Raw genomic sequence first — 23,557 nt, forward strand, 5'->3', positions numbered from 1 at the left:
TAGGTTATGGAAAAAGTAGAGATATTGGTCAGAACTACTACAGTGGTCTTCTTTTTGGCTGTTTTCCAAAGTGCAACATTTTGTTTTGTAGATATCATGAGAGGACTGATGATTGGTTATCACACCTAATCTTCATGGTGATCAAGTGAAAATTATCATGAGTTCCATCAGTGCATGAGTGGGAAATGTGCTAACCTTCATGGTACTGTGCCATGAGATCAAGAGACCCCCGGTGTGGGCCTCGACCTGTGCTGGTTCAACAGATCACATCCAGAGCAGTAGTTGGGATGGGCTCTCAGTAGCCCAACTGTGGGAAGGGAAGCTGAATCAGTGTGGGTGACCACTGATGACTGCTGCTTAATGCTTTACAACCTTGCTATCATATGATACGTGATTGCAAGATTGTAAAGGTTTTGGGGTATTCGGTTTGCCTGTAATGCCCCAAGGATTGCCCTTGATTTCAATGATGCTGCTAACATTTGATGCCTCTGTTTCTGCCTGAAACTTCACCACAAGAAGAGCCTGGATCCAATTCCACTATACCTCCTGAAATTATGAAATCTAGAACAGACAAGAACTAGGAATCCAATGGATGACCACGGTGCTGTAAATTATCCAATCTCATCATTCCAGCAGCAATATCAGTTGCCTGACCTTGAGCAGTTCATGGAAATTAATAATGGGGATGTCAGTTCCATAAAATGGGATGATTTCCCTGTATCCTATCTCTTCTACCACCAACACAGGGGTCTGCTGGAAATTGGAATGGCTGTGTACGATGGGGCATTGTCAACAAACCATTCTGGCTTTAAAGCAATGAGAGAACCCAGAAAAAGGAAATTCTCCCTCATTTCAGGTTCCTTGTGGCTGAGACTACTCCAGATCAAAAAGAGACTTTTTTTTCCAGTTTTAAATAAACCTAGAGTAGTTTGTTCCTAGCTGAATTTGTTCCCAACTGTTGTTGAGAATCACACATTTGTTCCCAACTCCTCTTCTTGGGATGAATGTTCTACTGCAATGACACCGGAATTTTCCGTCCTTCAGAAATATAGGATCCTTCCTGACTTCATAACTGAATCTCAATCTTAAGAAATAGCCAACTGTGTTCAGACCTAGAATCAGGAACTCAGGAATTGCCCTGGAGGAAAGTGCAGCCCGACTTCTTCAGGAGTGGAAGTGAAAAAATTTGAGACGAATGGAGGGGCTTTTAAAATAAATTGTACAAACAGTTGTTAAGTGATCAATTCCTGAGCAGTTTACAGCACCCAAACACGGATGCTGTAAACGTGATATAAAGGGAACAATGTTCTTACCAAAACCTAAAGCAGGATGCTCATTATGAGTTGTTAAATTTGTACTCTTCAACCTCTTTACTTGCACAAAATGGTTTGGAATATTGTAGTGCAGAGCTATGAGGCAGCTGTGCACATGGTTGAAAGGTTTCTCAAAGGTTTGAGTTTGCACCTTGCTGAAGATCTCCTTTCTCCAGCAGCTGGTCAGAACTTTATATTGGATGGATTTGAATAGCTGAAATACATTTCCAAATAGATACAAAATTTTGTGCAACAAAACTCTCTCAATTCATGAACCACACCTATTGCAGCACAACAAACAGCATGTGAAATATTGATTATTAATCAGTCATCAGCATTTACCCTCAATCAATCGTCTGGATTCATCCAATTTATCTTGTGAATAGCAGTCATTTCAAATGATGAATGAATCAATTGCGGGACCTGTGGGATTGATGGATGCAAAACAGCATAGGCACACTGATTAAATTGCTAATTAATTGACTATTAACGCCTGATTTCATTTGTCAGTTTGCGCACTCCTTGCCAGCAACAAGTATTAGATGTGTAGTGAACTTTAGGTTATTGTTTTTACATTTGCTGATATTTAGTTCCTTCTCTAAGTATTGAAACTGTTTTTGTGTTGATTATGACCAAAATTAATCATGATTTCTTAACAGAAAGTAAATCTGGTGTCTGTACTTTTTTTTATTTAAAATGAGAACTGTCTCCTAGTTTACAATAAAAATAAATTTCAAAGTAAGTTTACAGCAGTCTGGGGTTGAATCTATGAGTTTAAGGATATTTGCTTTGTGCAGTAAGCTAATTAAAAAGAAAATTGGATCAATTCCAGATTCAGTGAATGTTGAGAGTTATGGGAATTTCAGATCAGGTCTGAAAATGGATACTGAAAGAAAGAGCAAACCATAGGATCTGAATCCTGTTTTTATGTTCCTCTCAATGCTTAATTAGATTTTATTTTCAGTCTTGGGTGTTGGTTTGGTAGTCTGAGTTTAAATTCTGATTCATTACTAAGGACTTTCTCAATTAGTCGGTCTGTTCACACCACTAGGAGACAGATTCCTTCCCTGAAAGCCTAACTGCATTTCGTGAGTTTTGTAGAGACAGCAACCAAAGGCCATTTGAATTCAATTATTTTCTGCAGTTAAGGTCAGGACATGTCCTTTGGTAATTCTCTTGTTTCCTTTCCTAGACTACTGTTATGCTTAATACAACTACGGCGTCTGTTCTGCAGTTCTCCATTGGTGAGTGATGGAAGTTGCTTCTTCCTTAAAATAGCCCAAACTGACATTAAAGTAGTCATGTGAAAGTATTTTGAACTCTTTAGAAAGAAGTAGGAGCTTTAAGTTCAAAAAATTACATTTTAGTTAAAATGAATATTTGGCTATATTCTAAATATGTTGCCCATAAATTTAAATTTGAGAAATATTCAAGGAAAAATCTTTCCTTTCAACTTAACTATTGCATTACTTATAATTGTATGTATTTGTGAAAATTCTCCTTTGCTTAAAAATTGCTCAAATAAGTTTTAAGTCAGTTCAAAAATAACAATTCAGTTTGATATTGGTGATGAAGTTTAACAAAAATCCAATGACAGTGATCCTAAGCTTTCACGACTTTCATTATTCCATCTGTGATTATTAGTAGCAAGTGTAACGGTATAAATGTTGTCTGTGATGGAACAAAAACAAACTAATGGAGGAACTCAGCAGGTCGAGCTTCATCTGTGGGGTGAAATGAATTGTCAACATTTCAGGTCTAGACCCTGCATCAGTACTGAGAGTGGAGAATGAAGATAGCCATTACAAAGAGGAGAGGGGGAGGGGTGTGACAAGTGCCAGTATTGGTGAACTGAGGAGAAGTGGACAACAGATAGATGGAGCGGATAGGGGGAGGGGAAGAGGGAAGGATGGTGTTGGGAGATAGACCGAGGTAGGTGATAGGTAGAAGCAGATAAAGGGGAAAAAAAGGCAGGAACCAGGTGAGAGGAGGGGAGAGGGAAGGTGGAGACAGCTGCTGGAGGGTGATAAGCAGGGACACAAGGGCTACTAGTGTTAGAATCGGATAAGTAAGGAATGTGATAATGGGAACCATTAGGGAAGAGGTGAAGGGATGATGAAACCAGATGGGGGAGTAGATGCAGTGGGTGAAGTGTGTGGGTAGTAGGTGGATGGAACCAGAAGGGGCAGGAGGACAAAAGGGAGAGAGAGAGAGAGAAAAACAGAGAAGATAAGGGTTACCTGAAATTGGAAAATTGAGTATTTATATCATTGGTTTGTAGACCTCCCAGGTGGAATATGAGGTGTTGTTGTCCATGTTGGACATGTTGAAGCAGCATTTTAAGACCTTTCCTCTATGATATTTTGCATGACATTTTTTAATCTGAACAAGGCAAGTGACAGAAGGATGATTGGAGATGAGGCATTTTACCACTGTTTTGTGTGGAATCTTGACAAAGTCCTGCAGCCTTCTGTAAACACTGACCACTCACAGGGTCCCACTTCAAATTTACCAGGTTTTCAGGAGCTTTGTCCTGGTATCCATCAGATGAGGTCAGCGACCTCAAGTAAAACATTCTGCCAGTGTATAGAGATTCCTTATTAATGTACTGGAACAAAAATTGATCTTCCAGAATATCAATAAACCCACAAGAAACCTGATGGTGTTAATGGTCAGTCTGAGCTGATAGGACTCTATGAAATGGGGATTGATTAATTTACATCTAACACTGGCATTATACCACTGACCAGCAGCAGCATGAATCTGCCTGACAATTTGGTCACAAAATTCTACATCTCTGCAAGGGATAAAGAGTTGGGATCCAACTTCAAGCACTGGAGAAGGAAAAATAAAGCTGGAATGTGAAAGTAATTTTTAAAGATACCCAATAATTAGTTCCTCTTCATGCCCATTTTAATTTTTTACTTTCTTTGTTCTCATGGATCTCTAGTAATGCATTGTCTGGCCAAAGGAAGAAGCTAAGTAGCTAAAGCCTGCTGTCAGTGGGTGGAAGACAGGAGGAGCTTGGGGAATTAATGCCACATCCTGCCTGAGGGAGAGCAGTGGGTTGTCATTGGGTGCATAAGGAATGAGCTGGAGTTCACAGCCCCTGCCAGGCTGACTGGCAATTGGTGAAGTTGGTGGAAGTTTGGTCCAACTGGAATTCTCCCTTTTCCTGATGAGTTCTGCTGGGTTATTGCAGGAATCTATTGGAAAATTTAGGGGCATCATCAGTTATGATAAAGAGGCAGTTTTTTCCTCATTTCACATTTTTTTTTACTGTTTTGTTTCTATTGATATTCACTTGAAGAACTGTGGCCATGATTAATCACAAAACAGTTTCTTAAATTAGCAGCAGTCATTTATTTACAGTGTTCTCTAAAGACTGCATAGCATATGATACAATAATTAAAACAGGTTTACGTAAAAATAAAATGCAATCGTTCATTCACCTTAAGGCATAAGTTAAGCCTTTGATGCCAAAGCACAAATTAATATGTTTTGTTATCAAAAATGCCAAAGATTACATTAGTAAATTAAAGTTGAGAACTACTTATGGATACCTCTTTATGGAAAATGGATACTTCTGGACATAGTAATATGGGGTTTTTGGACTCTTAATTCTTTCACTGTATTTAGGCACCACGTCCAAATGTGACATTCCAAACAGACATCTTCTCTATAATAAAGGGGACTAATTGTAGAAAGAATTAAATAGAATTATATTTAATTGTGCTTTCTTCTTCTGAAATAACTAAGGTTACATTTACAAATGTGAAGAAATTTGGACCTTTTCCCTTCAACATTTCTAATTCCTAATGAGCTATGACTTTAAATGCAATTATTTGAAATGTTCTTTGTGTCTCCTCTTGTAAAAGGTCATGGAAATTCAACATACATAATCTCTTTAATAATATAGTTAACCTTTTAATTACCAATTTTTTTTTTGGTTTTAACCCCTGCCTATTTTGTTTAGTATTTACTTCAGTGGGGAAGGTTATTGGTGATCCATAAGGGATGCATATCATGCCAAATCATGGGAAAGGCTCGAAGTTTTTTTTCTGTGAGTGATGGAGTACTCATCATCTGGTGTATGGTTCCAGCAAACTGCCAAATATATTTTAATCCTGTCTCTGACAAATTGTTAACTCGTCATATTTTTCTTTTATTTGCTGTTTTAAAATTTATTACTCAGCACTTTCTCATTGACAATGATCAATGTTCATTCTGTTATTTATTGTTCTTTTGGTTGAGAGATTGGTCAAGTGATTTGCTTCCCTTTCAACCTGCTACCAGAATCTATGTGGGAGAGGTTTAGGAGACAGTCACCACTTCCTTTGGGGTTTCAATATGGCTATCACTCATAGGTCCCCAAAGGCACTGAAATCAAGAAGTCATGAATATGAATTAAAGCACTTTGTTACTTGTTCCCCTGTTAAGTTAAGGATCCTCCTTCATCCAGTTGATGGGTATCATTTAACTGAGGAAACACCATTCCACTCGGATTTCAGCCGTGATCGTAAAATGTAGTTCTTGTGAATGTGCATCATACCTTCAAATGTCAGAATCTTGTGAATTGCATCCATGGGCCCATGTTCAAATACCTGAGAAAACACAAACTGAACTGACTACTCCACTATCTGCTCTTAGCTCTGCTGAGGGTAAAAAGAATGTATGTGACAAAATACCACCCAAAAATCACTTGTTTTTTTTAGTGTTGTTACTGGATTTTCAACTTTGCTTTTTGCTTTAGGAAATGGTTATAGAAAATCACAATGCTGGTAAAATGTTTGATTTTCTGGAAGCTCTCAAAAAAGAGAGAGGTGATTTATCAAAGGAGTTTTTTTTCGTAAAGTAAAAAGAAAGTTCCCAACAAAATATTTATATCTGCAATGTAAAGTCAGATAATTCATGCAGAAATCGGGTCCTGTCAGAAAATTGTAGCTTCAGGCCACCATCACCTAATATTAATAGGAATTACAGCGGTCAATATATCAAGATAACGTATCAGGGTGCAAGACAATCAGCTGCATGAAAGCTCCAAGAAAAATATCTTTTGCCATTGTGCTTTTTTGATATTGGAGTCTGGTGCAATTTCAAGAACAAGCACCAATCACTTATTATTTGTGAGATTTGTTTAAGGAATCCCATACACACTGTTGAATGAAATATTTTGAGTGGATCACAGTGGCCTAAGAATGTCCAGGTTCATATTTGCAAGCTGCTTTCTGACACTTGACTAAATCAATTTCTAACCAGGCAGTTAAATAAAGTACTGAGCAGAAGGAAACTGTTCAGTAGAGGTGAATTAACCAAGGGCAGGTAGAAGAATGCATCACTTAACTCTCCTTGGTTGAACTGCACCTTATACCAGAAGATAATGGAATAAGTTTAAAGAATGCAGTGGAAAATTGCACAACTCTCGGAACAAAAAAAAATGGGACACTGAGGAAAAAGGTGTAAGTTCTCATTTCAGGTCGAGGCCCTACATCAGGACTGAGAGAGAAGAGGAAAGATTGCTAGTTTATAGCAATACAAGAGTGGGGTGGGGAAGAATTAGAGCCTGGTAGGTGATAGGTGGAACTAGATGGGGAGGGGATGATGGGAGATGGAATCTGGTGGTGGGGGGGGGGGATGGGAAAGATAAACAAAGGGACAAGAAATCTAGGTGGACAGGGGAGAGTGTGTGGGAGAACACCACGTGTGTGGGTTACCTGAAATTGGAAAATTCAACGTGCATCCCAAGTGGAATATGAGGTGTTGTTCTTCCAGTTTGTGTTTGGCCTCTCCATAGTAATGGAGAAGCCCAAGGACAGACTGGGCAGAGTGGGAGTGGGAAAGAAAGTTCAAAGACATACAACCAAAGCTCAAGATGGCCATTGCGTAAAGAGCACAAGTACTCTGCAAAATGCTTGCCTAGTTTACATTGATTTAACTAATGTAAATGAGGTCGCAGCGTGAGCACTGAATGCAGTAGACCAGATTGGAAGAGGTGCAAGTAAACCTATGCCTCACTTGGAAGCACTGTTTAGGTCCCTGGATGGTGGAGAGGGGAGGAGGTGAAGGGACATGTGTTACACCTCCTACACTTGTAGGGGAAAGTGCCAGGGGAGGGTTCAGGGGGTCACGAAGAGAGTGGTCCCTGCGGAAAGCAGAGGGAGGGAGAGCGGAAGATGTGACGGGGATCATGTTGGAGCTGGCCGGGGATGATGTGTTTGATGCGGAGGCTGGTGGGGTGAAAGGTGAGGACCAAGGGAACTCTGTTGCCATTCTGTCTGGACAGAGGGTGGGTGGTAAGATAAAAAGTGGGGAAATGCATGTGAGGGCTCTATGCACTATGGCAGAAGAGAAGCCACATTTCTGGAAGAAGGAGAACAAATCGGAAGCCCTTGAGCAGAAGGCCTCATCTTGAGAACAGGTATGGCAGATATGGACATCGGAAAGCTGGAGGGGAGATTTTCTGCTTATTAAATGCTGGAAACGCTCAGCGACTCAGGCAGCATCAGTAGAAAGAGAAACAGAATTAACATTTCAGGTTGACTTGTTCACTTGAATGCATGCATGGATCTCAAGGAGAAGGAAAATTCTATTAAGTTTGGAGCAGAGAAGATTTACAGGAAACTGAATGTGATTGTAGTATTGGACTCCATTATTTGTAATGAACAGATCAGAATGTACCTCTTAGCTCGAAATTAGTAGCACTTTTGTTATAACTCCATTGAACAGTAGAGTAGAACAGTGAACTACAGTGAGTCCTTTGTATTGTTCAGTCAATGCTTTGGGTTAACTTATGGTTGAAAGCTGTTATCGTTCATTGCACAATGTATTTTTGCAGCTGTGGTGAACAGCATAGCAAAATGTAGTTGCTGGTGTGAACCAGGTTTTAAATCGGAGACAGTGGGAGATGCATGTTTATGGTTTTTGTGAAGTGACAATCAGAATTCGATCCTGACTGTTATACTTATTACTCTTCAAAAAATAGTAACACAGAGTCTACATCCGAGCTGTTAAAATGGCAATTGAAGCAGGAGAAACTACTTACATTACCAGCTCCTAATATTTCTTCCGATTTATTCAGCCTTCCCTCTGGGAGAATGTGACAGATGATTTTCCAGGATTGTGATTTATTATCAATATATCACATCTGTCATGAATGATGCAAAATTCAGTATTTACATTTAACCACAAATCAGTCAATAATTTCATCATAAATCAAAAGCACAAACATCTAAAGACTAATGGAGGGGCAGCAGAAGGTCACTGCTGTGCTTGCTGATGCCAACAAGTGATCTTTTCCTGATGCTATTTTTTTTCCCCTCTGATCTGGCTTACAGGGTCTGGCACATGTCGCTATAGCTACACTGATCCCAGTATTGCTGTCTTCTATTCCAAGAACTCCTCAACCGATTGGATTGTTTTGGAAAGAATCAGGTTTGTACAAAAGAAAGTTAATGGTTAAAATGAATAACAGATACAGTACTTTAATCAGCAGGATCAGGCTGAATGATGATTGACAGGTCCACCTCTGATATGACCAATTTTAAAGGATTGTGGAAAACCTATTACAAGCAAAAATGGTTCTTAATTTAGAAAGGTCTTTTTAATGAAATTGTTTTAGATGTTTTTCTTCATCAACTGTGATGACTTAATATTTACTAACTTGAACATCTTTTAACAGCACAGTCACCGGGCTGAAGACATTACTACTTTGGAATGTACATTGGCACTTACTAGGTTAATGTGTCATTCCTCACCAATTCATTTTTTATATTTAGGCTCTTCTGTCACCATGCATACACAGGTGGCCTATACCGGTACTTCAGTATTGCCATTGAAGCAGCTGCTGAGAGACTTGTGGGATGAACTTGTTTTCTCTTGCTCCATCTGGGTGTGGGTTCACCTTGGCCAAGTGCTTGCAGGTGGAACTTAACACCAAGAATTATAAGGCCATTAGTATCCTCAACCACATTGTCTCATGTGTAAGCCTACATTGATGTGATTTCACTGAACCCTCTTGAAATTATCCTGTCCCTGAAAAAGCAGTTTCATTTTGTCCTCATTGCCCAGTTCTTCTGTAACCTTTAACAAGGGGCTGAATCAAGTTGGCTATAACTCCGGCTGGTAGCCCTGAATGGAACCACCAGCATTAAGCTGCTCACAAGTAACTGCATCCCTGGTTTATGCAGCCAATGTGTCTGTCACTCCATTCCATCTCTGGATTCCAATGGCAGAATCTGAACAATGGGGAATCCACCTTTGTGATCTGACACCAGTCAAACCTGACGCAGGATGTGAATCCCCATTTCTTGAAACTGGGAGTCCAGAACTGGAGATTAAGATACCAGTCAGTGAAAGCAAGCTTGTGGGTGCAGTAAATAGTTTAAAAGACGAATGGTACATTGGTCTTCAATGCATGAGATTTTGAATACAAGGGCAAAGATGTCTTGCAACAATTATACAAGGCCTTGATGGGTGCCACACCTGGAGTATTTTGTTCAGTTTGGTTCTCCTTACCAAAGAATTTACTTGCCATAGAGGGAGTGCAACAAAAGTTTGCCAAACTGATTTCTGAGATGGTGGGATTTGTCATAAGATGAGAAATTGAATCAACTATGCCTGTGGTCACTAGAGTTCAGAAGAGTAAGAGGGGATTGCATCGCAACTTACAAAATTCTGACTGGGTTTAACAGGCTGGATACGGAGAGGAAGTTTCTCCAGCTGGGAGGGTTTAGAAGGGGTCATGGTTTCAGGTTATGGTGTAAGACATTGAGAACTGAGATGAGAAATGTCTTCGCTCAGATGGAATTCTCCACCACAGAAGGCAATAGGAAGGAGCTAAGTAGACCTCTAGACAAAAAGGCATCAAGGGGTATGGGGAGAGAATGGGAATATGATACTGGGATAGAGGATCAGCTATGACCATATTGAATGGGAGAGCAGGATAAAATGGCCTGCTCCTATTTATTGTGTTTCTATAAGTTTGCATTTTTTTGACTTATTTCACTTTATGTTAATTATTCAATTAGAGACATTTAAAATCTCTGCCTAAACTCTACAGACCTTAACAAAAGGCTAGGCTCTGCACTGCACCCCCCCCCCCCCCCCACCACCACCACCACTTTCCCTTCTGTCAAGGGCTTTCAGGATGGGGTCTGAGCTTAGCTCTAGTTGCTTCTAAGGCATTGATACACTACACCTCTGGACTCCAGGATCCCAGGACCATGGGACCCACGCAGGTTAGTATGGATCTGGGGAGAGAGCAGAATGCCAGTCTGGCCAGTGAGCTAAATTGAGCATGATCTGGCCCAATGATACTGTTGGTGTTTTGGTTTCTAAAGCAGGATCCCATCTGATATAGTTTTCTCTTTCACACACTGACTGACTTTTGCACTCCCATCATGTTCTATTTCAGGTTTTGAATTGTACAATTTGCATTGTCCTCCTGCCGTGCTGTTCAAGGAAATAAGTGATCCTGATCAATGTCAAGGTTCCTCCTTTTGTGACTATGCAGCTCCCACATACGTTGATCTCCTTTCATTTAAGCCTGTATTTCATCTTCACTTCCTACAACTTTCACTTCCCAAACATGCAGCAAGTTTGTGCAGAGCACGAGAATGTCAATGCAAGGCTTTAGACACAAGAATGAGGATTTTAAGTGTACAGTGTTTGGGAATAGAGAGTCAGTGTACATCACCTGGGACAAGAGTGACATGCAAAAGCATGCATGTAGAAAAGCTTAAGGCAAGTTGGGGTTTTTAAAGAGCAGAGGGTGACAACTCACCAAAATGGCATGATATTGTGTATCAACAGCATGGTGCCTGATGAAAGCAATATTGTGAAGTTGGAAATAGAGAGAGATGTTTTCGTTTAAGGACATTGTCATGAACAGGACAGATTTCATTGATGACAACAGTTGAAAATAACAAAATAATGTTTTCATTTGAACTGAAGAATATTGAGGTGCATCCAAAACGGAATGCCAGATCCACATGGTACAGAAAGGAGCAAATGAATAACTATAGACTTAGTGAACTGCCTGACCAGCAGTCTGTCTCTTTAAACAATGAGATTTAAGGTCTATAACAAACATGGGAGCAACAGAGAAGGTGAAGGTATTAGCGTTGGGGGAACAGGCTTAAATAAAGTACACAGAGAAAATTAAGGCCAGATTGGAATAAGAGTGAGGTCAGTGAAGTGACAAAGGAGAAGCAGGGAAAAAGTAGAGGGAGAAAATGTGTTTTACAAAAATTGCAAGAACCAGATTGAGTAGTTTAAATTCTTCCATTTCTGAACTGGAGAAATTGACATCGCATTAATAATCACCATATCATTAAAACAAAATTACCCTATTATTTAGTGGCAACTTTCTGCAGTGAAGCTAAGATACAAATCCAGCAAAAGGTGGCAATGGGTGGGTTGCTCTTTGAGTAAGGTAAGCAACTGAGTGGTGTAAATTGGTCAATAATTTCCCTGTGTTCACTTTTCAGGGCACAGTTCATTATGGCATTGAACTTTTAGCTTTGTTCAGTGGAACAGCTGTCTGGTTCCTGGCATCAATCCCCACTCCCATCCCATGCTAACTCCCCAGATCAGAATTTGTAACTTACCAATGCCAATTAAATGGGACTTAACCACAAAGATGATTAGGACTTCACTGGAGGTATCAGCTGGTGGAGCAAACCCCAATATACCTTTGGTCTGGGCTGAAAATTGAATATTTTGAGGAACCTTGGATGAGAATGAGCAGAATCTGAGTGGGGTAGGTTACTGGTAATCATCAAGGTACGACCAGCGGAAGGCCATTGTGAGAGCGAAAAGGCAGTTCTGAGTGAAGCTAGAGACAGACAGCTGTGACAGGGTTTGCATGCCATTACTTCCTATAAGGTGAAACCTAACAGCATAACTGGCAGTGATACTTCACTCCCCGATGAGCTCAATGCCTTTTAGCCACGCTTTGAAAGGGAGAGTAACACTTCACCTGTGAGAATCCCTGACGATGTACTTGGCTGGGTACTGAAAACCTGTGCCAACCAACTGGCTGGAGTGTTCAAAAGGGCAGCAATCATACCAGTGCCCAAGAAGAGCAGGGTGAGCTGCCTCAATAACTATCGCCTGGTAGCACTCACATTGAGTGTAATGAAGTGCTTCGAGAAATTGGTTATGGCTAGAATTAACTCCTGCCTGAGCAAGGACCTGGACCCACTGCAATTTGCCTACCACTGTAACAGGTCTACAGCAGATGCAATCTCACTGGCTCTCCTCTCTGCTTTGGAGCACCTAGATAACTGAAGGACATACGTCAGGCTACTGTTTATTGATTACAGCTCAGCATTCAACACCATCGTTCCTTCAGTACTAATAACCAGGCTTCAAAACCTGGGCCGCTGTATCTCCCTCCGCAACTGGATTCTCGACTTCCTTATCGGGAGACCACAGTCAGTGAGGATCGGTAGTAACATCTCCTCCTTGCTGACAATTAGCACAGGTGCACCTCAGGAATTCCTGCTTAGTTCACTGCTCTACTCTCTCTACACTCATAATTGTGTGGTTAAGCACAGCTCAAATGCCATCTATAAATTCACCGATGACATCACTGTTGTTGGTAGAATCTCAGATAGCGATGAGGCTTACTGGAGTGAGATAGATCGGCTGATTGAGTGGTGTTGCAACAACAACCTCGCACTCAACGTCAGCAAGACCAAGGAACTGATTGTGGACTTCAGGAAGGGAAGTTGGGAGAACACACACCAGACCTTATTGAGGGATCAGTGGTGGAACGGGTGAGAAGCTGGGAGAAGTTCCTGGGAGTCAGCATCTCAGAGGATCTATCCTGGGCCCAAGAATTATGAAGACGGCACACCCGTAGCTCTGCTTCATTAGGAGTTTGAGAAAATTTGGTATGTCACCAAAGACTCTTACAAATTTCTATAGATGTACGGTGGAGAGCATTCTGACTGGTTGCATCACAGCCTGGTATGGAGGTTCCAATGCACAGGATCACAAGAGGCTGCAGAGGTTGTAGACTTAGCCAGCTCCATCAAGGGCACAACCCTCCCCACCATTGAGGACATCTTCAAGAGGCAGTGCCTCAAGAAGGCAGCACCCATCACTAAGGACCCATGCCAGCCGGGACATGCCGTCTTCTCATTACTACCATTGAGGAGGAGGTACAGGAGCCTGAAGACCCACACTCAGCAATTTAGGAACAGATTCTTCCCCTCTGCCATCAGATTTCTGAATGGTCCATGCACCCATGAACCTCGCTATTCCTTTTATTTTGCACTATTTATTTATTTCTATAATTTATAGATTTTTAAGTCTTTGCACTATGCTGCTGCTGCTAAATCTGATTCTAATATCCACTGGTAATATGACCTGGAAGAAGAGTTGAGCATTGAGTTAGGTACACCAATTAGAGATGAAAATAATGGAAAGAGTGGTTGACATCAATCTATTTGCATGATTTACACCTTATGAATTCTAAAGACTGACAAATGGTTGTTGAAAAAGTTAAACGGTAAGAAGATATGGCCTCAAGTGACCAGAAAAATTTCCTCATAGGGCTGTGGACATCAATGTCTGTAATTGAGAAAAAGTTCAGGACTTCTGAGCAGTGATGCTGCTATAAAGTACAATGGACTCTGATGTTGGACTGCTTGGAGTTCAGTGGTTTCCTAGCTGTCTGCTTAATCTGCAACAGATTAGATCTGGCATAGGTATGGTAACTCTATTCATTTCAATGGATAGGAACAGCTACAAAAGGGAGAGGAATATTTTAGGTAATTCATACATATTTAAGTCAATCAATTCAAAAAAAATACCTTTCTTAAAGTGGTTTATAGTCTTTCAAAGTGTTTTAACATTTATTTTCTCAAAAATTCCAAACACTTTAGAAAGGTTTTACGAGTACGTTTGATTTTTTTTCCATTGTTAATGATCATGAATTTTCAAGCTTGGGAGCTTGGCTTCACCAGCTGTCAGTTTTCCTGGGATTTAGGATTTACAAAGTACTTTGCTGATCAGGTCTGTGCAGACTTCCTTGAGGAACTCCTTACCAGGTAGCATGGGTGGTTTGCTGCTCTGCGGCAATTCTGGGTTGATATATAATAGCAAGTGAACTACAAGGTAAAAGGTTAAGAGAAAATAAATAGATAAATGACCTGTGCACTTAATCTCTACATTACAGGGCTCCATCTAACACCAACACCATTATCCACATTATCTATCTTCCCCAAGATGCCAAAGGTGAAAATATCAAATTTAAATGGGCACAGGAATATCTCCATGCAAGCCACGTATATGAGGCCTGCTGGGCCCTGGATAACATTCTGATCATCAATGCTGCCCACAAGCAGATGCTCTTGGAAGATAACCTGGATCCAATCGACACAGGCAACTGGCTTTTCTTCCCTGGAGCTACGGTGAAGGTTTGATCTGAATAATCCCCTTATCCTGGTCATTTGCTGCTTTGTACCTTCTCTGTCTCTTTGCACTGCCTTAATTTTAGTTTAATAATCTTCATACCTCTGTGGAGAACTCGTATCCAATGACTAATCAGTTAAAATATGATTGTCATTAAAAGATGTCTCATTGGAAGAGTGCATTAATTTAAACCTGCTTACCAATGACATTTAGTACAATTTTATATAGAATTTGTCTTGCAATAATGTGTGAGTCTGTCTGGCTCTCAAATCTGCCCTTCTGTCTGCTCGTGTTGAATGACATCTTCTTAATTTCAGAAATTTATGGTGTTCACTTGTTCTGAAATGAAGGTGTTGAGGGCAGATTCCTCTCCATCTGTCACCAGCCATTTGCAATCTGCCATTGTCCAAACCCAATGCATGTAAGCCAACAGCAGTAATCATAGCAAAGTGTGAGGGCCAGCTGTCAGGAAATATCATCACAACAGTGAAGCCTTAGGGAGGAAGTCAAGAATTTATTTTGTTATTAGTCTTTGACGTGCATCTAACCATGAGATAATAAAAGTGACAGAAAACATTCCTAGGACATGAAGGTGAGGTCATTTGGATTTGCCTCTAGTGGGACAACCTTGAAATGGGAATTGTTTTAGTTCATCTGAACAGCCTGCTTGTTTTGGAAACAAACCTTGTATTTCCTGATCCTTGTATATTTTAATTATTTTCTGTTGACAATATTGCAATTTTTTTGTTGTGGGAGATACAGTACAATAGGCTTATTTATCCTCGAGAGCTCTGAGGTACAGTCAATGAACTGGAATGCTTGACTAAGTGAATACTGAGAAGCTGTCCCCCCCCCCCCCCCCCCCCCCCCCAAAAACAAGGGAACATTATCTCAGGATAATGAGTTGGCTATTTTGGACTGAGATGAGAAGTTTCCTCACCTGAGGAAAGAGAATCATTAAAACTGTCGGCTACCATGGCAGCTAGAAAGGGAATTCGGCTGGTTCGTTGTTAGCCTAAATAAGATTGCGGGATTGGGGGTAAAATTTTTTTCTGGACGAAGTTAGGTTTATAGGAATTACAAGGAAGGAAAGAGAGAGAGTAGAGAAAGATGCATCCAAACCCAGGGCAAGAGGAGTCATGGAGGAAGCCTGGTGCCATGTCTATAGGAAGCAAGGAAAACAGCAGCAGGAATTGATGATCAAATGCCTTCAAACTTAGTGAAAAAGAACTCCACGAGTTCCTTGGATTAAAGGTGAAGGGGACAAGGAAATGTGCTGATGAAGATGGCCAACAGAGCAACTAAAGAAGCAAGCAAGCACTCCACTAAGAGTTGGTTATTCCATTACGTTTCAAAGCAAGCAAGCAAGCTGATTTTAATAAATGGGTAGTTAGTCACAGAGCATAAAAACTTTATTCTTGCTATATTATATGGGAAATTTCAGCCTGCGATTTGTTACGTCTTTCTAGTGTTGTATTGGCACAGAACAAATCACTTCTTGTCACATTTAGTATATGTTTATATAAATAGATTAATATGACAGAGTTATCATTGTTCAATTTTAACCCAGTGGCAGCAAAGCACTAATGTGTTTCCATAACTATTTGATTCCACTGCTTTGTTGTCTCTGGAGGAAAGCCACAGCCTGCTGGTGAAGGAGATGCCAATCTGGTGGCCCTAACTATAAGAGTGGTCATGAGGGATGGTATGTTGAATATTTCCCAGCTGTAGTAGGTGTGGGAGGTCGAGGAATTGTCCTGGACAGCAGAGGCCTGGCCGTCATTTGGGAAACTGCTGAACTAAGAAAAACGTTCACCTCTATTATTAACTCATTGACTCATTTTTAGACCCTGCTCTTTGGAGCAGGTACAAATATTCTCATTAATTAATCATTATTGGCATTAATATTATGAAATGTAATGGCATAACCAACTCTTAGTGAGGCTTATCGCCACTGAGACTATGTATATTGTAAGACCCTGATTTGCATTTATTAATGAGATTCAGCAGCCAAAACCCACAAGACTGGAACCAGCAGTTGAGACCAAAATAACAGTGCATTTCAACGTTATTTTGCATCATCATGTTTTAACCAAGATCACATCAAAATAGAATAGTATTTCAAACAAATCTTTACTTTTTAATTGTCAAAAATAAGAAACTTGCTGATTGAAGAACCTTCACAGAAGATATCTCCATTTGTTTCACAGGGTGAATGTGCACTCATTGTCTGTGTGTTGGTCGAACTATTTGTTCTGCCAGGGATCTATCTGTAAGAAACTGTATAAATTGAGGGAAGTCCTTTCACTCAAAAACCTACTTCCATATCCCATATCTTTTGTGCGCATGGTACATTTTTGTATTTTAGTCTTGGAGCTTGTAGGTGAAGTTCACTTAACAACAGTACCATGCACCCATTTTAAAAATTACAAGGTCCAGAACTTGTTGCAACTTCATATGGAACTACGCAGCACTGGAAGAGGCCATTTGATCCATTAAACTACACTGTCTCTTCCCTCCCTTCTCTTTCTCATATCCCTGAAAAATATTTGAGTATATTTAACTTTTGAAAACTATTCATAATGCTACTTCCACAGCCCTTTTAGGTCCTATGCTGCCAATAATAACACCCCTCCCTTCTGGGTCCTTTGTTCCAAATAGGTGCCCTCCTGCCAGTGTAGAGTTTCACCTTTTCAACAACATTTGTAATTGTGAACACTTCTTCTACCGTTGTATATTGTATTGGGCATCCAACTGTTACAGTAACTAACTTTATCTTTAACCTTAAGAACTATTTCACACAGTTAATTATTTCAACATTGTTGTTCCATGCTTGTAGCTTAAGTTGAGATTTGACTGTTACAAAGAACAGATGTTTTCCTGTCCTCCAGTTCTGAGTGAATTATATATCACAAGGCAGCACATAAGAAACAGAATATACGACAAATACATTTCCCTTTAGGCCTCTGTGGTTTACTCCAAGTGATGCCAACTTCTTAACTCCCTCCATAGCTTTCAAGTCTGTCAATAATGGCATCATTCCAGTAGATCTCCTCTGCATCCCCACCCCTAGGCCTTGAAACTTTCCTGGAGTGATCCTGAGAAATGGATGTGGTTTTCTAGTTGAGGCCTAACCAGAGACATACAAAGACGTACATACAATAAAATGGTTTTACCACTGGAAGCAAGAGAGAGATCCATTTCTTTTAGGTGGCCCCTGGGGGGGATAAGACATTTGATTTATGTATTGCTGGGAGTGCACCTTGCAGGTTTTTATTACTACTGGGGAGGCCCAGCCCAGGTGAGTTTAATTGGTCTTCCTTGTGGGACCCAATCAGGGATGATTGCCTTGACCCCCTGTGATTGCAACACCCATACATTTACCTTAATGGTAGATTGATTGCGACTATCCTCAATGCACCAAGCTGAAACAGAACGTCCTTTGCGTTTGCTGCAGCTTGCTGGCCTGAGAGAAGGAAAGCTACTGCCTCAAAATGGCAGGCGTTTCTTTGCAATGTTTACAGCTGGCTGACTGATGCTTGCTGCTCATTCGCTGCCCCCAAAGTAAGAATTGGTGTCTGGGTTAGTGAGCCGTGAGGCTGAGAAATTGGATCATTTCCAGGATGTGAGTTTGTAACTGATCTGGGAATAAAAGTAAAAATTCAGATGTAGTTAATTAGTTTTGTTAGCGCTTCGGAAGAGCTCCAGAGACTTGTAGCTTTACTTTGCGTAACTTAACACTTGCATCACACCCAAGTGGCTGGAAAACTCTTATTAAAAAAAGACATTTGAATAATTGCCATATTCTATGAATTCTGAAAGAGTAGAAGGGAGATAGCCAGTATAAAGAGGTGAGGGTGAGGGCTGGCAAGTGATGTGGATCCTGGTGAGGAAGCATTGATTGGCAGATGGAGTCAAGTTGGGGAGGGAAGGGTGGAGATGGTGACAGAGGCTTGGAGGTGATATGTGGAGAAAATAAAGAGGTGCAGATTATAGAATCTGAAAAGAAATGAAGGTGAAGATGGGAAACAAAATATAAGAGGGAAGCTGGGCAGATAGGTACAATGGGGGGTGGGAATAGGGGATGTAGTAAGAAGAGTGTGTGGGTGATGGGCAGATGGAGTAGGTGGGGGGAGAGTATAAAACTGGGTGGTTTGGGGTGGGGGTGTGTAGGGAAATGTGTTGCTAAGAAGGGTGTGTGTGAAAGGACCTGGGTAGGTCAGAAGGAGAAAGGGATAGAGGGGGAGCAGGTTACCTGAAATTGGAGAATTCATTGTTCATACAATTGAGTTGTAAACTAACCAGGTGGAATATGAGGTGCTATTCTTCTAGTTTACGTTTGGCTTCACTCTGGCAAAGGAGGGGGGCTGAGGATGGACAGGTGGGAATGGGAAGGGGAATTAAAATGGCTTGCAACTGAGATCTTCAGATGGCCATCTAACATGCACCTGCCTATATCTCCCAATTCCACCCTTCCCCCCCCCACTTGGCTGGCTCGATCTGCCTGTTATCCTCCACTGCACCTTGGTCCACCAATCACCCACTGGCCCCTGTCCCGCCTCTTCTCTTTTCCCCTTCCATCATCCTTCTCCATTCAGTCCTGATTCGGGGGGAGAGAAATTGTCAACATTTCTGGTCGAAGCCCTGCATCAGGACTGAGTGGGGAGGAAAGAGAGCCAGTGTAAAGTGGAGGGGGGGAGGGGTGAGATGGGCCAGTGGCTGATTGGTGGACTGAGGAGGGGTGAGGGCTGATGGACAGATCGAGTCAGATAGGGGAAGGCGAGGGGTGGAGTTGGGAGACAGAGGCAGGTGGATGATAGATGGAGGCAGAGAGAAAAAAACAGACAAAAGAAAAGGCAGATGGAGTCAGGTTGGAGGAGGGGAGGAGAGGATGAGGGTGGAGACAGCTAGGAGAGTGAAAAGCAGAAACACAAAGGCTACCTGTGCAGGAATCTGATAAGTAAGGAAGGTGATAATGGGAACCATTAGTGGTTAAAACAACTACCTGTTTCAGCCTTGAAAATAATCAGTTGACCGTCCACAGCTCTTCCAGTAAATTCATGAGGTGCCATTTTAGAATTTGCTCTATCTGATTCATTTGGAATTCTTATAATTAAGATCAGTGTTTTGTCTAGTTTCTGCACATTCAGGGCTTGAGCCTTTCTTGGTGAAGCATTTTAAGGTGGATGAACTATTTTCTTCCTTTCACCTGTCCTGGGATCCGCCAAGTCTAACCTCCATTTGCTGCCATTTATCCACAAACTTTCAGCTGTTTATTCCATCAGTTGTTTCTGCTCTTGTACAAACACTGTCTATAACACTGAGGTCATGAGTCAGCTCATCAATACAAACCTATGCTTGCATCTGTCAGTATTGTGGTTTCTCAACAATATCCCTGAATCTCCCGCTGTGATTCCAGCACCAACTGTCCTGTAAGCATTTGAATTAAACTAGAAATAGTCCTTTGACAAACACAAAATTATTGTGTCATTTTACTTTAACAAAAACGTTCATACAAAAATTACAACTATTGCACAGGCCAAAAGATGGTATAGATTAGTACGAAACCCTCAAAGAACTGCTGAAAACTTAAACCATATATTCCCTTTATTGACATTTTAAATATAATTAGCTCATTCTCCATTAAATTAAGTCTGCTGGAACTCATTTCACCCCTGACATGTACCTTAAAGTCATATGATGGAAATGATCTATTATTCATACATCTCTGGGAAAGATTGAAAGGAGCCTTTCCAGAAGAGAAAGCAATGTCTGACTCTGATATATCTGCTATCCCACAGTAACTGGACATCATCTGTGGGTTTTTCAGCTCACTACAAGCAGGGTCACTCTGCTGATGTAGGGTTTCATGCACAAGATCTATAGGAGTCTTCCAGGTTCACCATAGCATATTAGCTTGATTTATTTTTGACTTAGAAACTTTGAATGTATGAAATCGACAGGATGCAAACTGACTGAATCTACAAATTAAGTTTATTTCTTTTGTTACTTTAACAGTTTAAGATGACTTTCTATTGCTATATGATCCAATTTTAATAAAACATTAGCCAACCCCCACCCAGCCCCCAAAAGAAATCTTTCCCTTTTAATCCAACTGTGAAATGTGCAGATTTAATATTAAGAAGATTGATTTTGAGTTGGCTTTAGTTCAATTGTTGAAGTAAGAAATTGGTCCAGAGAGTCACTGTATATTAGAGTTTAAGGGATTTATCCAGGATCTTGGGGTGCAAAACTATTTCCCAATATAATTTAATACTAAGGTTATATAACGCTTCCCCAATACTGATGCCAGTGCCTCATGAACAGAAACCCATTTCACACACAGCTGTCCTTGAATCACTCATTCATCTCTCTAACCTTACTTAGCCAATTTACATATGGCTCAGATATTAAACCAGAGATCATTACCTTTGTCATCCTGCATTTTAATTTAGACCTAGATGCTCATATTCTATAAGCAGAATCTCCTTTGTCCTATCTGTAAGAATAAATGAAGCACAAACACAAGTAAGCCATTCAGTCCCTTTTGCATGCTCTGCCGTTCAGTGAGATCATTACTGATCTTTCACCTCAACGGCATTTTCCTGCAATAACCCATGTTCCTTGATTCCCTTAATATCTAAAATCTGTTCATCTCTGTCATGAATATAATGAACAGCTGAGCCTCCACAGTTCTTAGAGATATAGATTCTGAGTGAAGAAATTTCTCTGCCTGAATGGCTGACCACTTATTTTGAGACTGTGACCCTAATTCTAGACACTCTGTCCAAGGGAAACATCAATTTTACATCTACTCTGTCAAACCTCACAAGAAGCTTACATATTTCAATGAAATCACCTCTCATTCATTATCATTGATTCCCAGGTGGACCATGGCAACTGTATCTTTCCCCTCCCACACCAAGTTCCTCTCCCCAGACGTGAGGAAGATGTCCTTAATTCTGGTGTCAGGTAGACAACACAGCCTTTATGTCATGCACTTGTAACTGCTGAGAACAATTTCTATTGTCCCTTGCAACCACTACATTCCCTTTCACAGACCCCCTCCCACCACTTGAAGTCTATTTGTTTTATATCAATGTGATTTTATACCATTACAACTTAAAACTATCTGGTTAAAATATTTTAACTGTAAAACTCTATTAAGCAAATACATTATTAAAATGAAAGTTAAAACTGCCTCCAGATTGCTTGGAAACTGCACTCAGAAGAGGCTGTACTAAAAACATGCTGTGTTTTTAGCTCGTCCCACAAAACAACTTGGAATACTTATTGTGATTTTACATTGAAAAATGTCCTTGTCCAAAATTTACCTGAGTATATTTTCTACTGACAACTAATATGAACTGTAAAGATAGTTCAAGTAAAAAAAATGGAATCTATTTTACACTTACAACTTTTCAGTCACGTTACTGACCAGAGGAGCAGCTCCCATAAGGTGACAATTCCCTTCAGAAGGTGACAGTTCACTTCAGAATATCTTCTGTTTCTGCCAGTCAGTTTCACTTTTTCTTCAATGGATTGAGATGAATTACTACTTGTTTACAAGGCTCAAAGCAAGAGGATGATAAAACAAGTTTCAAAAAAAGAGTTGGATTTATTCCATCCTGACCATTAAAGTTTTAACCATAGGACAATGTTTCTGAGGAGTGGAATAAACCAAACTATTTAACTGAAACTTCTCAAACACTAAAAAGCAATCAATCAAATCAAATTTAAATACTCATTGTCTTCATAAAAAAGTACGCAATCATATTGCTGAATATATTTTCAAAGCGGTTCTACTAATCCCCTGCTACTTCACTATTTGATCCTAAAAATAACATTTCTGGAATAATGAGGATTTGAAAATTGTGAAAATTAGTGGAAAACCCAGGATTTATAAGTTGATCAATTCTGTCTATCAACAGTTCTAACAACTTTGCTCAGACAGGCCTCCCCTTGTTGCTCTCTGAAGCCTTTGATTCACGTATCCTGTTGCTGAAGCTGGATTATTTTATCAGAGCCTTCCTTTCCCTTATGTTTTTGCTGCTTGACATTTGTATGAACCACATGCTGTGACAGATTACTAGCACAGAGTAACTTTGTCATAATAAGATTTTCAAACCGTTGAAGAGATGAAGGGCCTAGCTGGCAGTGGAACATTGCATGACAGTATAGAAGTATTTTTTTAAGAAATGACTCTTCAACATACTGTAAGTGCACTTGAGAAAGATATAGAATTATTGCTGTAAGTAATTACAGAAAAAAACTGGTAATGGCGAATATAAATGAAGCATGATGGATGTCACTGGATTGTAATGTACATTCTATGCAGTTGAAGGAAATCAAAGCAGAGGCATCACAGGCTGTTACTCTGGCTTTATCAATTTTCACTAATATGCACGTTGTGTGGAGGACCAAAGAATAGTCAAAATAACTCTTCAACTCAATATGATAAACCAGGTAACTAGAGACCAGTTAATCAACCCCCAGCTGTGACCAAACTATTGGAAGCCGTAATTTCAGATGTGAGCATTGAGTCATTATGATTTATTGGAGACCATTCATGTTTTACAATGTTAAATGTTTTTAGTGAGAACCTAATTAATAATGAAGATTAAAAGGTGCAAATAGTGAAGCATCGATTGATTTTTCAAATGGCTTTCACTAAAGTGTCTCACAAGAAGCTTTATTACACTTAATCAATTATTGGACAATAGTGGAAATGTAACAGCATGGATCAGGTACAGAAAACCAATTGAATGTTGCTTGGCTGGGAGAAGAGTTACAAAGGGTAGAATTCATTGTCCATCTAGCTG

General features: G+C 40.3%; 1 protein-coding gene across 5 annotated transcripts in view; it reads left to right on the forward strand.

Moving 5' to 3' along the window:
- The window catches only part of reln (reelin), a 276,572-nt gene that overhangs the window by 98,334 nt on the left and 154,681 nt on the right, over positions 1-23,557 (forward strand). For all 5 annotated transcript variants that reach the window (XM_052034310.1, XM_052034309.1, XM_052034308.1 and 2 more), the window contains 3 exons: positions 2,506-2,557; positions 8,648-8,744; positions 14,500-14,740. In XM_052034310.1, coding sequence (XP_051890270.1) covers positions 2,506-2,557; positions 8,648-8,744; positions 14,500-14,740 — 390 coding nt within the window. The remainder of the gene's footprint in view (positions 1-2,505; positions 2,558-8,647; positions 8,745-14,499; positions 14,741-23,557) is intronic.

This window comes from Pristis pectinata, chromosome 19 (genome assembly GCF_009764475.1).
Source record: "Pristis pectinata isolate sPriPec2 chromosome 19, sPriPec2.1.pri, whole genome shotgun sequence".
NCBI lineage: Eukaryota > Metazoa > Chordata > Chondrichthyes > Rhinopristiformes > Pristidae > Pristis > Pristis pectinata.